The 19,727-nt window shown below is 33.1% G+C and overlaps 1 protein-coding gene across 1 annotated transcript in view; it reads right to left on the bottom strand.

Annotated features, from left to right (window-relative positions):
- LOC123695408 (guanylate cyclase 32E) overlaps positions 1-19,727 on the bottom strand; it is a 91,252-nt gene that overhangs the window by 51,400 nt on the left and 20,125 nt on the right. Inside the window, 4 exon segments of the mRNA XM_045641247.1 lie at positions 2,723-2,860; positions 5,635-5,787; positions 7,855-7,949; positions 15,763-15,909. Coding sequence (XP_045497203.1) covers positions 2,723-2,860; positions 5,635-5,787; positions 7,855-7,949; positions 15,763-15,909 — 533 coding nt within the window.

Below are 19,727 nucleotides of genomic sequence, written 5' to 3'. Positions count from 1 at the left end.
ATCTCGTTTAAATAAATAAAAAACTTGTTCACATTATAAATAAACAAATAAGTCCTGTGTTCATTAGGGAATACTTTGGGACAGATTATTTCTGAAATCTGGTACTGTTAGATTTTGGGTATAAATATTATAATTATAAATAGATGAATTGTAGTTAGGTGATAGAAATATTTTAATAAGATATTTTTAAAGTATAAAAATAGAATTAACTGCCTATTTTAAGGAAAGGTGGAATGGGATTTTAGTCGACCCTTGAAATACCCGCCAAAATTTTCCACACAATCATATTATATACCTACTTACTGATAAAAATGAATGATTTCATTACAATACTCCATAATCCGACCAGAAACTTACAGAAGAACATAATTTTTATGGATTTAAATTGAATTATAAATATTAAATATTTTTTGGGCATAACTTTTTTAAGGTCCATAATATGTTTGTTAAATCATTCCTTTTTGATGTACAGAGAAACTCTATCCATTTAAATAATAAAATATATTATATATTTAAGGCCCGAATAAATAATTCCTTTTTGTTATACAGCACAAGCTTATCTATTTCAAGTTAAATCAGTTTCCAAGTAAAGTCTTCGTTTCGTTCTGAAACTGTAGCAAATTTATTGTGACTACTTTATCTTTTACTAGGCCAATGTGCTCTCGTGTAAAAGGATGAGACAGCTAGAGTATGGGATATTCAGATTTATATTATGTTTTATTTTTAGACATATAATATGTACATGCAGAATGTTTCGGGATGTACACTGCTAAAAATTACTGGCACAGCTAGTAAACAATAAGACACAAATTACTCTAATCCCGACTTAACAATTAAACTATTCGATATCTTCCATAGATATTAATCGAATATTCTAGAACTAAGTTTACTCAGAACATTTAGTTACTGCACTGCCTTCTCGAATGTTCGACGAACGTGATTCGCCTGCTAATATTGAATAGCGGTAAAGATTTCAACTTTATCAAATCTCTCAATTTGTTGCGTTTAGTTTAAACTGACTTAGTTCAAAAGAGAGTTAAGAGTTAAGAATATTTAAAATAAATTGCGTGTGTTTATTTTAATGCTCTCCTTTTTCGACATTTTGTAGTGTATTATTAAATACTAACTGTGCTCCGCGATTTTACCCGCATTGCTCCGCTCCTGTTGGTATTAACGTGATGATATGTACATATAGCCTTATAGCCTTCCTCGATAAATGGACTATCCAACACCGTTCCTGAGATTAGCGCGTTCAAACAAACAAACAAACTCTTCAGCTTTATAATATTAAGTATACATAGATGACGGTTTCGTCCCGATTCCCAATGATCAGAAGAATATGTGATGTACGTGCAGACGAATAAAAATAAAACGACGTGTGGCACTCGGGGACTGCGGACTGCCGCGGCCCGCGGCCGCGGTAAAGCTATTGCATGCTATGCCTTCAAGCCACACCTCCGCCCGTCGGAGTGGGGAGCGTGAGGTTTTTTCGTTACGGAATTTCTCGATTCGGTCCCCGCGCTCAAGGCCCGCGATAGCAGCTATGCAATAGCTTAAAAATTTTCTACACGCGTAGCCTGTAGGTACTGTCTTTTGATAAAAGTAAGGAAATAATAACCTTTTACGTTTAATCAAAACGCTGGCTACTCAGAAATATGATTACTCGTGCATTTAAAAGTTTTTGAGTTAAAAGCGTTTATTCGACAAGGAAATGGTCCAGCTAGAGATCAAACAGGAATCATTTTATGAGCATTCATGCGAAAAGAAATTACATGCTTGAATGTAGTTACTACACTTAATAAAAAACTTAATAAAAAAGAAACGTAATAATATCTGTCGCCTTAGCTTAGCACGCCACGACAATATTTTGTCGATCCTTTTTGTTGAGTTTTAATCGTTGTTTATATCTTCGTCACAAAATGGTGCCAAATAAGAAATATTTATCGAGATTTGACGAATTTATTTGCTATATTTGTCGTTGTCTGTTATGATGACTACAAAATAATAGGTACCCATCGTTTTTAAGGCGAAGAAGAGTATGAAAGGGCAATACATTACTAAAAGGACATTACAGTCACTTTATTATAGGAACTAGCTTTCCACCCGCGGCATCGCCCGCGCAGTCAAAGAAAAACCCGCATAGTTTCCGTTCCCGTGGGATTTCCGGGATAAAACCTATCCTATGTCCTTTCTCGGGTATCAAAATATCTCTATACAAAATTTCGTGCAAATTGGTTCAGTAGTTAAGGCGTGATTGAGTAACAGACAGACAGATAGACAGAGTTACTTTCGCATTTATAATATTAAGTGTGGATAAGAAGCTTGAGATACAAATCGATGTTTCTCTCGCGCGGGATATGTCATGTCGTGAATGCAACGACAGCAATTAATGGAGAATAGAGAAGTTAACTTCTCTACAAGCTTCTCTACATACTACAAAGAATAGAACAACTATAGAATGATATAAAATTATAAAAGACTGCGGACTTATGCTAAATGAGTAAACAAATATGTAGTTTTAAGATAATAGAATATTAAAGACATTAAAATAATTAAACATGTAACTTCTAAATATTTAATTATTAAATTAATAAAATATTTAATTTTAAAATACAAGTAATGCCCAAGATAATAATATGACAGAAAACTACCTATCAAGTATGATGTTTTATATTATCGGAAAATTTTTGCAATAAATATTTTTAACGGTATATTAACTTACCGGCAATAAGTCCGACGAATTAGAATACCGGAACGCGGCAACGGGTTGCGCGCTCCAGCCGCTTGGAGCGCTTTTGTCCTCCACCAGTCCAATCACAGAGTAGTTGCCTTCAGCGTCGCCAGCGCTGTCCATGTTAACCTGTACACATATTATTTTGTTAATTTTAAAAACAAAATGGACGAACTTCTTGATAAAATTTAAATATTAATGCATGGTTATTTTTCGTGACTTCTTGATAAGTTTTTGAAGTGAAACTTCTTTATTGGGGTGGGAAAAAAATTTAGTGTTACATTTTTTCGTTACGCGTCACATTTTTCCGTTACGCGCCATCTTTTTGTTATCCCTACCACGCGTGATTTATTGTATTTCTGTAAAGTTGCAAATAGTAAATTATTTTTTTGAAAAACAAGGTCATAAAGAAGTTTCACTTCTTACGTGTGTACACTAGTACACGCAATATTTTTTTTAAATATTAATTATTGGTTATTCTTTAGTTTCTGGTACTTTCATTTATAATTTTATTCATCCTTTATAATTTTAAAGCACTAGTTTATCATTATTTATTACAATAATTAATTATTTGTTTCAAACATCAGAATATTATTAAATTAATAGAAAGAGCAACAAGTCGAAGATTCTTCGAAAAGGTAACTTCAGTGAAGTTTTAATAATTCTCCAAGTTCAATAAATTTCAATACGATTTCAGTAGAACTGGCCAGTGCAATGTAACTTAGAAATTGCAACCAAGATAACAAAGTTAAAGTTACTGTTAAGTAACCAGTAAAGTAAATTTTAAGGGAACACGGAAGATTCCAAGCAAATAATAATTTGGCACCAAAGCTGCTCTTATAGTTTGTAATAACGATTTTAATTTATATAGAGTCGTTTATATAGAGTTATTTGTAGAGCCGTTTACTCTTCTGATCCTTATTATAAATCCATACTAATATTATAAATGCGAAAGTAACTCTGTCTGTCTGTCTGTCTGTTACTTAATCACGCCTTAACTACTGAACCAATTTGCATGAAATTTGGTACAGAGATATTTTGATACCCGAGAAAGGGCATAGGACAGGTTTTATCCCGGAAATCCCACGGGAACGGGCACTATACGGGTTTTTCTTTGACTGCGCGGGCGATGCCGCGGGTGGAAAGCTAGTAAACAATATATTGGTCCAAACAGAAACTCTATAAACTTAAACTTACTTCTTTTGCAGCCATTTAAAATTATTTGTTACAAAAAGTGATGAAATATGCATGTCCAGATCTACAATAATACCTAAAACCTCAATTACAATAATAGATATTCAGAGAATTGTTTTTTTTATCCTAAATACACCTAAAAGCACAATACATTAAAATGCTTTGTTCTGAGTGTTGTGCTACATCGATCATTGAGAACTACAAATAAATATTAATGAAAAACCATAGATTGAGTGGTTTTTAATCTCAATGCGCTTTTGTTTCCATATCAAAGCCGATTTGTCTGAATTTATTAATACTTAACTTTTATAAAATCAACTTGACAAATTAAAAAATTAATTTAGTTTAACAAAACTAAGAAAACACGCTTGAACTCATGAATTTTTCGTATTGTCACCGATCCCTGATAAGTGTACAAAGTTTGAATTAAATATGTCCCTTTATAGAGGGTCAAAATCGAGTCTAACAAAGTCGGTCATACAAACAGGTAAAGATAAAAAAAAAAACGCGTTTAAAATGTATTTACACTATCGTTTCAGAAATTTGGCACAAAAAGGACGTAAAATATTTATTTTTTCTGAACAAATCTAATAAAAGCCAGTAAATATATAAGATTTTGTGACAAAAATTATATCTATATTTGTATAAGAACATAATTAGACGTAAAGATAATAATTATATCGGTTCTAATTAATTTGATACGCGTACGTATACAATTTCTACGACATTTTGTTTCAACTTCACTTGTTCTATTTTATGAATTGATATTATATTTAGCCAATTATCTCTCAGTACAAATGAGTTTGCGTAATTAAATTATTAAAGGTACTGAAATTTGTGAAAAAGAAAGAAAGAAAGAAAGAAAGAAAGAAAGTGACAGCTGTGGCCCACGGTTTTACCCGCATTGCTATCTTCTGTTTGTGTTAACGTGAAGATATTTAGCATTATAGCCTTCCTCGATAAATCAGTTATTTAACAATGAAATAATGTTTCAAATCGGACCGTTCCTAGGATAAGCGTTCAACAAAACAAACAATCTCTTTGTTTTTTATATAGTTATAGATATGCTTTTGAATATATTATGTTTTTTTTTATGTTTTTGTTTTGAGCAATACAATGTTTTTACAATTTTTTGTTATTTACCATACTCCGAACATCTCTTTGATATATTTAATTTAGGTAAAAAAATCAATAAATGTTTTATTATCTAATTAATTGTTTTTCCAACTCTATAATAAAACTATTAATTCATATTGAGCTTTTCCATGGCTTTTCAGTCTGTCTGTTTCTATCTGTTAATTAACATAAGTCAGTTTCACATAGTTAAATCGACGTGTGTACTGTGTATAGTCAATTCACGGAAGTTGATATGCTCTGAACAACTAACTCTAATTGAAATATCGTTTGCGAACTACTTAGGTACCTTTATAATTAAATATCGTTTGACACAAATGATGATTATCATCATTATAATCATTAAAATGCTTGTTAAAATTAAATGAAACTTAAAAATATACGATTTATATAAAAATGTATGGTTGTTCGCACTTTACAAATAAACTTTGGATACGTATATGCATGATGATACTTTATTTATGAGTATCAGTGATGTAGCTTATGTACCGAAATAACACATAAGCTGTAGGATCACTTGCTTTTGCCCACGAGTTCATCTGCCCACACAATATAATAAATATTATAATACTCACATCAAAACCCTGCAACGATCGATACACCGTGGGTCTCAAGAGCCTGATGATCGTGGAGCCATCCGTGGGCGAGACACCAGCCCGCATGGCGGCGGTGGCTGCGCGGGCCCACAGCATCACAGCATCGTACAGATGAGCTGCTTCTATTGGTACCTGGGGAATATTGCTTCATTTATATACTCGAGAGTGTAAACTGCTTGAGCGTTTGGTAGCGGCAGCTCGAGCAGTCAACAACAGACCGCTCGAGCAATGGACGCCAACCGCCGGACTGACTCGTTGACTGCTCGAGCGATAAGTACGGCAATGAATGAACGAATATAGTTCACCGCGCGGTCGCGGCTTCAAGCAGTCGGTCTCAACTGCTAGATGCAGTCCATGTACGGCCGCTCTAAGCGAATTCAGCCGTATGAGTATATTATATTGTAATCTTAAATTTTTTCATACATTTGAGTGCTGCCATACACAGGGAAATAAGATACACACTATAAACTTACAATACGGGTATTATATTTCGTAGTGGTTTAAAATAAATTCCCAATTGTAAACTAAGAACATTTTTTTATTTCATTTCTATATCTCCGTAGAAGGAAAACTGAAACACAAAAATATTTGAATCAATAAAACAAACACCTAATATCAAATCTTAACGAAAATTAAACAGAATTTGTTAATGTACTTATTAATAGTTACATAATTTATTAATGTATAAATCACATACATTATTTAGTGTTTCTTGTAATCGGGGCTTATGTGCTTATAAGCGATATGCTCTTGTAGTTCAACGATCTTTTAATTCGTAAACAGACTTCAAACTGCCAAAGTCACCTATGAAAAGTTTTAAACGGCTCATTGTTTATTCTATTTTCAGATGCCATCATTTCCAATAAACTTGAAGATCGACAAACGATCTAACTTTGAAATACTTTTCATAGAGTTATTTAAACGATTTTTTTTATTTGTAGCGGGTAAACGACGGAGTACATCAACCCCATTTTAAAATACGTAATTAGGTGCTCAAATTTACAATAATAAGTTGTACATACTATCAAACAAAAAGAAAGGAATAGGTAAGTTTGCAGTAGAATACGCCAACAATTAAAAATAAAACAACCTCATAAATACCCAACTGAATCAAAAGCATAATGATGTAGCAACAAACTTCAAATTCTAAACAAATGACGGAGCGGCGAGGCATCTGTTAATTGTTATACCAAAATTAATTTTAATATGATTGCAATTAGAGTTAAATTTCAATTACTGTCGACATTGTAGCAAATATCTGCCACAATGTGTTGTTACACTAAAATAAACTTTAACTTTATTGCAATAGGTATTAAATTCCCAACTACTAATGACGTTACGAACTTGCAGAAAATATAAGCTGCTATGATTCTATATTCATTGTCACACTAAAATGAAATCTAGCGGTGCATTTAGATCAAACAACCAAAATTCTAAACCCACTATGTTAAATTTTAGTGTAAACAGGCGTAGAACATTCTTTTGTTGTTTTTTGTGCGTTCAAAATGATTCTATGCAATGTTCTACTACTGAACACTGAATACAAGTTTTTGTTTACACTAAAAGATCACGAAAAAATCTAATGAAAGAACACTCTTGCTCTTGCTCTAGCTCTTTGTTAGATTAATCTAAATGCACCGTAGCACGAATGTCATAAGGGTTAAATTCGAAAATGATGTAGTTGCAGGGAATGTCTTGTAATATAATATTAAAATTACCGATGCATCTTCAAATATCTTGTGGTAATTGGGCACACAAAATGGCGGCGCCGCTGACAGACGTCGTATCATTTGGCAGAGATCCCTGTAGAGAAATGTATATTATTTCTATGGAAATAAGAGAATTTTGGAAAAGTTACATAAATATAAATAAATAAATATTTCGGGACAATTTTCAAACACGGCACGATCTGATCCCTTACTAAGCATTCGCTTGTGTTATGGAAACCAGATGGCTGATAAACATACGTATGAATTTTAAAATAAATAAAAATACTTATATAGATAATTAACACACAGACACAGAGCAAACATCTATGTTCATCACACAAATTTTTGCCCCGGGTGGGAATCGAACCCACGACCTCTGGCTTGGAAGGCAGGGCCACTACAAAGCAAGCCAACCGGTCAGTCAACAACAATACTATTACCAATATACTTAATACATATATGCCAAAAATACATAATTCTCTTCTAATACTTACTGATAGTGAGGGTTAGTCGGGAAAGAAGGTGTAAGCTTCAATACCGCTCGAAAAGCTAAAACGTCGCTACTGCTGTTTTGAAAGAGATGATCTGTGAACAAATAAATTAAATATTTTTTTTATATTTATTATTTTTTATATACTCTTAAATAATCCAAAAACATCGCTTCATCGCTTCAATTCACAGTAACAAACAATAGCTCTTAAGTATAAACAGGCAGATAAACCAAAACTTGGTACAAATTGCACAATTAACTACGGCTTCATGACACAACGTGCTGAGAATCATGAAACTGAAATCCATTTGGAACACGTGTATAAAGACAAATTAGTATTGCAATTGGTCAAAAAGTGAACAATTAAATTTTCCGAAGCTTTATTTTAAAGGCAACACTAACGTAATATACTCTGTGGCATTGAATATACCTCTAGATACAATTTTGTTTGGTGGTTATTAGCTTTTATAAAGCGCCTAATAAAGTTTATTTTAGTTTACAATTTGATTGATAATTAAAATTTTATTCTATTCAGCTTGTTTCATTTATATAGAAAAAACAAAAAATTACATCTAGTAGTTGAAATTAAAAATAAATGAAATTTACGACAGCTTAACAAAAGCTTTCTTGATACTTCCAACATTCAATTCAAGTAATTATATTTGTTATATAAATCTAAATCTGTACTATAAAAATGAATCGCAAAATGTGTTGGTAAGCGCATAACTCGAGAACGGCTGAACCGATTTCGTTAATTATTTTTTTATAATATTCCTTGAAGTACGAGGATGGTTCTTATGGAGAGAAAACGTAAACATGTACCACGGGCGAAGCCGGGGCGGACCGCTAGTAAATAATAAATACAGCGGAGAAGTATAACCTTCAGTAAGTGATAGTTCACGTGGAAAAAGTTTAAAACAGAAAGCTAGTACAAAATATTAAATCACACAATATTCAACTTCAAAGTTACTTCCTGGAGTATTTCTGTTCTCCATTAGTATTCTGTTTTATTGTTAACCAACTACCACTGAAGTTCAACAATAATATTTACCAGGATAAAAATAACTATCTTTACATCGAATTGAAGTGTCTATGAACATTCTGAATCACACAATCAGAGTACACTACTAACATAAATAAAAATACATCCAAATTACAACCGATCCCCTATCTGCTTGAGAAACAGCATCTTTATACACGCCCCACTACCCGTTCAAAGAAGGACAAACAAACAAACAAAACACGATCCCTTTTTTACTTTAAACGATTCTGTTTCTTTTCAATCGTACTTCCGTGTTGTAGTTAAAGAACGTAAAAGTATAGTATTTGACCCATTTTCTACTTGGCACATATAAAAATTAGTCTGTATTTCCCTTGGTCACGGCATCACGCGTGAACGACTGGACCGATTTCGATAATTCTTAGTAACACATCAAGTGTTCGTTATTGTTAGGAGAAGGATGTTATGAAAGAAAAACTTGAGCAATTTGCGCCAAAAAGTTAAAGAAATGCTAAAACACAACGTAAACTTTACGGGTTTGACAATTAGGTAAGACAGGACAACGTCTGTTGGTTCAGCTAGTTTAATATAGCTAGTAATTTGAAAACAATAGATGGCGCGCGGTGTGTCCCTTAAGATACATAAAACTGAAAGAATAGAATAAATTCGATTACTCAGGCGGGTCACGAGTGGCTGAGTTGGTTAGGCATCCGCCCCGGAATGGCGCGAAGGATGCGGGTTCGAGTCCCGCCTCGTGATCGATTTTTTTCTATTCTTTATAAATTTATAAATTTGAAAACAGCTTGAAAAAATTTGCTTTCTAGAAATACCTACTTCAATTAGGATATCAAACATTATTTAATTCATTTTCCGTAATGCTTTATTTTTATCCAAAATTGATAACTCAGACTCATCTATATAGGAAATATTTAATTTATGAACAGGAATTCTCAAAATTCAATGTTTAAATATGCAATACGAACGCACCTTAAGATAATGTAATACAGTTTGCATAGCACGTAGCTCCATGGGGTTCAAACATATTTTTCACATTAGGAAGCGTAATGCAATTGACGTGAAATTCACAAATTTTCAGCAAAAATTTCCATCGTTATTTATCTTGCTACGACGCCCACGACTGAACGTGTTATATGAAACCTTTTTTTGTTAGTCTTTTTCCAGATAAAAGTAGCCAAGTTACTATATATTATAGCGTTAGATTTCTCAAACAACAAGAAACATTTTTTCGTTCATACATTATTAATGAGTCCAAACTGACCGTGACTAACATCATGTATTCTTTGTCAGATCTTTTGTTTATTTCATAACTAGCTTACCGCCCGCGGCTTCGCCCTCTTTGTCTAAAACCTAATAAATTATTTTATTAGGTTTTAGACAATTTTTGATTAATTACCTTCCATCTTGAATCACTCTATCTATTAAAAAAAAAACAGCATCAAAATCGGTGGCGTAGTTTTAAAGATTTAAGCATACAAAGGGACAAAGGGACAGAGAAAGCGACTTTGTTTTATACTATGTAGTGATTCTATCAAAAGTTAGAATAAAGATATTCGGTACATTTCTAAATATAATATTTTTATTCAACAGGTTCCGGTCGTAAAATATGTACGAATGATTTAACTTTATCATTATTTTACTAGTTGCTCCGCGCGGTTTCACCCCCGTGGCTCCACTCCTGTTGGTCATAGCGTGATGATATATTATAGCCTTCCTCGATAAATAAGCTATCTAACACTGAAATATTTTTTTAAATCGGACTAGTAGTTCCCGAGATTAGCGCGTTCAAACAAACAAACAAACTCTTCAGCTTTATAATATTAGTAAAGATTTGCAATGATAAAGTAAGTAATATTACTTATGAAAATTTTAGCAGTTTGAAACTCAAAACTACTTTAATAAAATAATATGATGAAATTAATATCGTTTAACTATAATTTTGTCAAAATTAGGCTTTGAAATAATTATGTCAGACTAAACAAATGTTCGTTTATGATTTCAATATACAGTTACTCGTCACAGAATGTTATTCAATTTCACAATTTTGTTTCTCTTGTCTCTTGTATATATTTATGAAATACATTAAATAACATATTAACATCAAATTAATTAAATATGAAATGTGTTGAACATTGTTCTAAAAAAAAATTCACTATGTGTATATGTAATTTTCCGTTTTCAAATAATATTTATTACAAATAATTATATTATTATTATACTCTTAAACTATCGGTACTAACAATCTCTATCACCATAGTAATCGTAACAATAACCTTGTCGAATCACTGTATTTAACATATGGGCCCTAAAATTGAGCCTTGTGGTACACCCGAAGATACGCAATTACCCGTAGAACAATAGTTGTTAATAATAGATTGGGATCTATTGTCATTGCTGAGTGTTCTCGCACACCTGTACAGATTTTCGCAGATAAGAGGAAAATAAAGCTACTCTGACAACAAATAAAGATCGATAAAATCGAATGCTTTAAATAATTCAAGATTACAAATCCCTGCTAAAAAATATTATAATTAATGCGAAAGTATCTCTGTCTATCTCTTCTTCACGGCTAAACCTCTGAACCGATTTAGATGTAATTTGGTAAATTGCTATCTATTTACCAAATTATATTTTGAAACCTAAGAAAAGACATAGGACAGGTTTTATTCCGATAATTCCATGGGAGCATGAACTATGCTAGTTTTCCTACAACCATGCAGGTGAATCCGCGGGTTGTGAGCTAGCTTGTCATAATTTGTATGCAATTGTTAGAGTAAAATTGTACAAAACTCGTGAGAGTGTATATTATTCATTTTTAAACTTCCTGTCGGGTAAAACTGCTTTGCATAGTTTAAAAGTATTGTGGTTTTAGAATCGTGATGGAAACATTATGGAAATATAAAAACGGAGTGGAATTTTCATTTGAAGTGTATCACATTTTATAATAGCGTCCATTATATGTTTGGTTGTTTAATATGTATCGGCATCTTTATAACAGTGAAAATTGCAATATATTGTTAAAATCACTTTCTCAATGTTGTTTCGAAATGGATAAATGATTTTAAATCGTTCAAGCAATTTTTGAGTTATTTCCAAACAAACATGAAAAATACAACTTTTTCTGGAAAATATAAGTTGAGATAAAGAGGACGCAACTGTTTAAAGAAGTCAAGCCATGACAACGAAATTAAATGTTTCTTTTTTTGAGAAACTTGGTCTTAACAATCTAAGTTACAAGGTCTAATATTAACTCCCTCAAAGAAAAAAAAATTCCAATTTCCTGTTAAATATCAATATGAAGCACTTCAGTAACTGTATTATAACCGAAGATTTTACTGTATCATTTTGGTAAATATTCTATTTAGAGAGGAGCTTTATAAGGAAAAAAATTGGCATTTTTTATTTTCTAAACCACGTAAGCAAACATCTATATGTTTGTTATCTAAATTATCTGTTAAAACCGTAGTAGCTCAGGCCCCGGAACCACAGACACAATAGAAAATCTATTGTGTCTGGGACCGATCGGGCCGCTCGGGGCTCAATGGAAAGTTAGCAAAAACTGCTAGTTTAAATAAAATAAATAAATAAATATTTCAGGACAATATTCACACACGGCACGATCTAATCCCATACTGAGCTTTCGCTTGTGTTATGGAAAACAAGATGTCTGATAAATATACATATATAATTTTTTAAATAAATACTTATATAGATAATTAACGCCCAGACACAGAGCAAACATGCTCTGTTCATCACTCAAATATTTGCCCCGGGTGGGAATCGAATCCACGGCCACTACCAACCAAGCCAACCGGTCAGTCATAGCAACAAATGCTAAAATTAGCAAAAACTGCTAGTTTAAATAAAATAAATAAATAAATATTTCAGGACAATTTTCACACACGGCACGATCTAATCCCATACTAAGCTTTCGCTTGTGTTATGGAAAACCAGATGGCTGATAAACATACATATATAATTTTTTAAATAAATACTTATATAGATAATTAACGCTCAGACACAGAGCAAACATGCTCTGTTCATCACTCAAATATTTGCCCCGGGTGGGAATCGAACCCACGGCCACTACCAACCAAGCCAACCGGTCAGTCATAGCAACAAATGCTATTCTTCAGGTAGGTATAATAATTAATCTTATACAGCTACTGACCCTTTGATGTTTAATAAAGCGAACTATTATACTTCAAATTTAATTCAATATATTCATATTATTATTTGTTATTCAAATGGAGTCATACTTGAATTTTCAGAGTTTTTATTTTATTCGCCAATGTCCCAAACGTTCTTAAGATGTATGTAAAAACTTAAATGTAAAAGGTTTTACAAGAAAATAATGTATATTACGATATACATATCAAAGGCAGTATTTACATAGAAATTTCAAAAAATGTGTGTTTACCTAAAGGCTTAATTGAGACAGTCTGCCTAGAGCTACAAAATTACCGTGATGCGGCAAAATCATTTTACCCTGCACTTTTTCCCCGAATTTTTCTACTGAATTTACCAGAATTGAGATAGAAAATGTGGAACTATTCCAGGAAAGCTCATGTGTATTAGTTACACTACAGATAATATAAGACTACTAGTTATATTTAGAAAAGATTTATTTTTTAGTGAAAGATTTCTTTTTTAGTTGTGTACAGATATTGTACCTGGTTCATTATTTATTTTCCAACCTTTGACGGTAATCCATACTAATATTATAAATGCAAAAGTAACTCTGTCTGTCTGTCTGTTACTCAATCACGCCTAAACTACCGAACTAATTTTCATAAAATTTGGTATGGAGATATTTTGATACCCGAGAAAGGACATAGGCTACTTTTTATCCCGGGAAAATGACACAATCCCGGAAATCCCACGGGAACAGGAACTATGCGGGTTTTTCTTTGACTGCGCGGACAAAGCCGCGGGCGGAAACCTAGTATATTATATATTGGTGCTTATAAAAGTTAAGTAAGAACGAGTATACAATCTAAATATAGTAAATTGTACGAAAAAAAGTTTTAACTAGAACCCTGAAATGCCAAATTTGTATAACTTTATACGACTAAATTCCGAAGTACTTACCAGGATAACTGCTTAAATTGCTTGCTCAAATATTTCATATACTTGGATATTTTCAATGCTAAAGTAAATTCTATTAATAACACAAGTTGGAATCTGGTAAAGTATCGTATGTTACTCGTATTAAATTCTCCTCTTTCCCTTTACCCTTTTAAGGAAACAATTATCTATGTTGTACAATAAACACGATTAAAGAAGAAAAAGGTTATAAAACATTGAGATATACATATGGAGACGACACCGCCTACATCACTTATGTTCCGCTCACCATAAGCCATATGGCTTAACTGCACGCTCATTTTTTATTTGTTTTAAAGTGAAACGCATCAAATATGCCTTCGTGTGTGTTACGATATTGCACAAATAATACGGAAAAGTGCAAAGGCATAACTTTCATCGGTAAGTACCTAACTAGATAATAATTTTTAAAACTTAGTTAGAGCAAAAAATGGCGGACAGATTTTGTTCATGGTGTCTCCTCCATACGTAGTAATATTATCACAATGTTATAAAATGAAGTACCTAATTCAATCGTGGATTAATTTTTACGAAATAATTACAAGGTAATAAATTGAGTTACCCAATAAACTGCGTTTCTCCATAGACTTAAAATGTACCAGTTATTAAATATTTTGTGTTATAAAATGTGAAACACCTATATCGAATTCCAATAAAACTCACCCTTGTTACAAATATCTTGTTTAATTTGTATTATCATAGCAGTGTACCTTAATCAATGTCACCACATATTATTATACATATTATGTCACATGACAACACGTTTTCGTAAACTGAGTATTATACCCGGCGCGGCCTAAGATGATCCCTATGACACTGACAGTTATTCTCAAGAGACAAACTTGTAATGGCGTCACCATTAAATTAGAAACGTATTGGAGGCGTCTAAAAATGGCATTTATTAATTTTTACGTAGCTTTATCCTATAACAATGATATTCCGTTGGAATTATAACAATTCTTATCATTTACGAGAAATTATATCAATCTGACTTTACGTTTACGTCCTTCAAAACTTACATCGTTGGCATTTATCGACTAGTGCGGAAAGTATCGATAAACAAATTTCGATAATGGAAACGAGTTCACATTTTTTCCATACTTAAGCTATAGTTCATTCACTATTGAATGGAACAGAAGATCGCAGCATACTTAATTAATAATTACCGTTCGCTTTAATTTACTTACCTATGATAATATAAGTTTTTTAGAAAAATTAAATGGGGGATTCCATTTTCATGATAAAATAATATACACTGTGTTAAATGGGAGAAAATGATAAGGTGTATTTTTATGTTTTGGAAAACTTTCGTTTTACTTACCGTTTCGTTTACATAATAGACGTTAAAAATTCATTTTATAATATTTGTAAAAACATGTTTACCGAGGTGGCTGAATGCAAACCACGCCTTTGCCTATAAAATAGTAAAGTATCGACACGATCCATCATACGAGCAATCACTAAGACGAACTGTCATAGGGATCATCTTAGGCCGCGCCAGGTATAATTTACAATTAACATCTCTATACAAACAAAGGGTGTTGTAAATTTAATATATATAGATGTGTAGAAAACAAATAGATAAACCGATTAGAACTCAGTTTAAAAGTTATAATTCTAAAGAAGCAGAATAAGTATTTTCTCAATTTTTGAAATCGCTAATACATCATTCTTCCGTGCTCGCTTTTATAAATTATAAAACGAGACGTCAGGGATTTTAACGGAATTAAATCGCGTTTAAAACTCTTTAAAACACCTCTTCTCCTTCTTTTAAAACTATTTACCTGCTTGCGTGATAGCGGCAGTGCTAGGGTCGTAAATCTCATCGTCAACAGCGACCACAGCATATTCTCCATTGGCAAGCAACCCGCGACGAAGCAGCACCTTCACGAAGTCCACCAGAGCAATGTTCTCTCCCAGAAACACGTATACTATTGAAAAAACAGACATTAAAATAGTTCTTATAGAATAGGTCTTAAATCAGATAAAAATAATAAATTATATGTAAGTGTATTCCCACAGAGCGCGCAGCCTCGCGAAGCAAGCGAAGCTCGGTCAGTGTGGAAGTAGCTGTTAAAGATAAGTGCTGTCATTTTCTTTATTGCACGTAGACACATAAAGCATTTATATAGTGCACATAGAGCAATTGCTTCGCGAATCTCGTCGCTCTGTGGAGACCCGTCTATCGATGTTATAATCCTTACTATATAATACTAGCTGCTCCGTGCGGTTTTACCTGCATCATTTCGCTCCTATTGGCGAGATGATTATATATCCTATAATCTTCCTGCATAAATGGAGTATAGCACCGAAATAATGTTTTCAAATCGGACCAGTAGGTCCGTTTCGTTCAAACAAACAAACTTTTTAGCTTTATAATATTATAGTATAGAAGAAGATAAAACACATAAATTACAATTAGGAACAATTAAAATTCAAAACTTTCGTTAAAATATTTGAAAAGGTTTTGATTAAAATCAATGTTGAATTAGGACTTCATGTTTTGAAACTCTTCAGGTTGTTTTATTTATTTTACGAAATTATCTACGTATAAGTAAATAATTTGTGTAATCATATTATATTAATACTATTTGTATTTCCATATTTTTCTAAGGGGTGTTTTTCAATCCTTTGTTATAATTTATCCGTCCAATAAAGTATTACCCGAACATTTTAAAATGTCACCTGTAAACTGTCATATACGGACATTAATTAGAATACATTTTTGAAATGTTAGTTTAATACGTTATTCGATGAATAAGTTTTAACCAAGGATTGAAAAATCAGCTCTAAATGACACAGATTGTTGAAATTATTAAAACTTCTTATTCTTTAGTAACTTCGTGTAACGGCGCATTTACATCAAACGAGCGAATGCTCATTCTAGCCCCATTATGTCAAATTATTTTAATGTAAACAGACATGACGTTGCGAACTTGCACAAAATATAAGCTCATCAATCATAGATTCTGCTTTATTCATTGTCACACTAAAATTAACTCTAACGGTGCATTTAGATCAAACGAGCAAAATTCTCACCCCACTATGTCAAATTATTTTAGTTTACACAGGCCTAGGCGTAGAGCATTCTTTCGTTGTTCTTAGTGCGTTCGAAAAGATTCTATGCAATGTTCTTATACTGAACAACATTGAATTCAAGTTTTCGTTTACACTAAAAGATGACGATGGAATGCTATTGGTCTATCTCTATGTCCGTTTGATGTAAATTCACCGTAATATAGAGAAAGTTAATAAACAATCTAAAATATAATACCATAGCTCATTAAAAGATTTAAAATATTTTTTTCTGAAAAAAATATAATTAAAATCAAATAACTAACAATAATACTATAACCTAATAATCCTAAAAAAACCGATAACATTCTTAGAAATCTGTGCGTATAATGAGATTTAAACGACTTAACCATGATACTAACCATAATATTGAATAGGTTAATATATGAATAACCTATTTAAACGTTGTGATAGCATATAAAATATCTTCTTAAGTTAAAGACTACACAATAAATAAAATAACTAGGAAAAGCCTGAGCTTGTTTTCTAGGAATCTAGAACGAAGTATTCATTTCATTCGATGCATTTCTTGTATATTTTTAGCGTGTGTTTTATTGTTTCCTACGTGTTTTCTAATGCCGATAGTAACATACTCCTATTACTTATATGAAATAGGTAGGTATAACATCTATTAATGTTAAAAAAGGGATATTTGACTAATGCTACATTGTAAATTGTAATCCATATACTAATATACTAATCCATACTAATATTATAAATGCGAAAGTAACTCTGTCTGTCTGTTTATTACTCAATCACGCCTAAACTACTGAACCAATTTGCATGAAATTTGGTATGGAGATATTTTGATACCCGAGAAAGGACATAGGCTACCTTTTATTGCGAAATATGTACCACGGGCGAAGCCGGGGCGGACCTCTAGTAATATAATAAATGCGAAAGTAACTCTGTCTGTCTGTCTGTTTGTTACTCATAATCACGCCTTAACTACGGAACCCATTTGCATGAAATTTGGTACAGAGATATTTTGATACCCGAGAAAGGACATAAGCTACTTTTTACCCCGGGACATACGATAGGTTTTATCCCGGAATCCCACGGGAACTATGCGGGTTTTTCTTTGACTACGCGGGCGAAGCCGCTGGTAGAAAGTACTAAATACGTTAAAAAAGAAACAAACTACAACGTTGCTTACAACTTACTACCAACTTAGGTACTACCTACTGTCAAAGGCCGCATGAAATAGGGGAGATATTAGAGCGAAAGCCTAATAAAAACTAAATTATTATCTTAACTAATAAAATAGGAGAATAATCGACGTAAAGATAATTCTTCTCATATCAACAAACAAAACTTGATCGCAATTTCCAACTTGCATACAAAATGAAGGTCAGTTCAGATGATGCCTTTCACGGTCAAGTGTAAGCAATGCATCAATGTCAGCTTAGTCCTGCACCGCAGAGATAGGCTTGACGTAGTCTTATAAAGCATACATATCAAAGACGTGTTGGATTCTGGTACGTAATCTGTGGACCGGGAATATAATACTTGGTACTAACACTCACAGTGTTAGTTCTGTTGTGAAATTATGTTATCTATCTCTGTCTTTATAAGAAAACTGGCTGCGTGCCGTTTCACTCGCGGATGAAAGAACTATATAAGTATTTCTTCAACTAATGTGTAAGGGCGGCCGTACACGGACCGCTCGAGCAGTTAACGGCTGAGCGACGTACACGGACGGCTCGAGCGGTCGGCGTCAACTGCTCGAGCCGTCGGTTGTTGACCGCTCGAGCCGTCGCTACCAACCGCTCGAGCCGTTGATTTTTTTGACTAGTCAAGTCATTGATTTTCAGGGGTATAGGGAGCCGTCGACGGCTCTAGCGCAGTCAACGGCTCGAGCAGTCAGTGTATGCCTCACGACCGCTCGCGAGCCGTCAACGGCACAGTGGAATTTCGTCATGCAGTTGACGGCTTGAAGCGGTCGCGACGGCTCGAGCCGTCACGTGTACGGCGGTGCATGAATGCCTATAGTTCACTGCGCGGTCGCGGCTTCAAGCGGTCGGTCTCAACTGCTTGAAGCGGTCCGTGTACGGCCGCCCTTATTCTAGAATATAAGCTATTAAGGGATATCACGCCAAGTAGCATTAAAATCCGTTTAGTGGTTGAAGAAGAAAGCTTCACTTTTCGCATTTATAATATTATTATAGTAGACGTACCTATTTTTCATAAAAGATTATTTAAGACCTATAATTTGTTATCCGTTAGTTCAGAAAATGAAATAGGCGCCACCAATCAGTTGATTCATAATTTAGATTTTATAAGAAACTAGTGGTCCGCCCCGGCTTCGCCCGTGGTACATATTTCGCAATAAAAGGTAGCCTATGTCCTTTCTCGGGTATCAAAATATCTTCATACCAAATTTCATGCAAATTGGTTCAGTAGTTTAGGCGTGATTGAGTAACAGACAGACAGACAGAGTTACTTTCGCATTTATAATATTAGTATGGTTGTTTGTTATTTCCTCTTATCAAATGTTTATAATATAAAGCTTGTTTATTTATAACATTTTCATCAATTACATTTGAATTAAAGCCCACATAGGAAACCTTCAAGATAATTTAAATTCCTTTCATCTCATGTAGCTGGGGCTTTAAAAGGGGATGATTTTTATTTTCTAAATTAAAATCTAATCTAATAACATAAATGCGATTTT

This window comes from Colias croceus, chromosome 11, assembly GCF_905220415.1.
Source record: "Colias croceus chromosome 11, ilColCroc2.1".
Taxonomy (NCBI): domain Eukaryota; kingdom Metazoa; phylum Arthropoda; class Insecta; order Lepidoptera; family Pieridae; genus Colias; species Colias croceus.
Note: the sequence above shows the minus strand (reverse complement) of the source record. Positions and strands in the feature narration are given on the sequence as shown.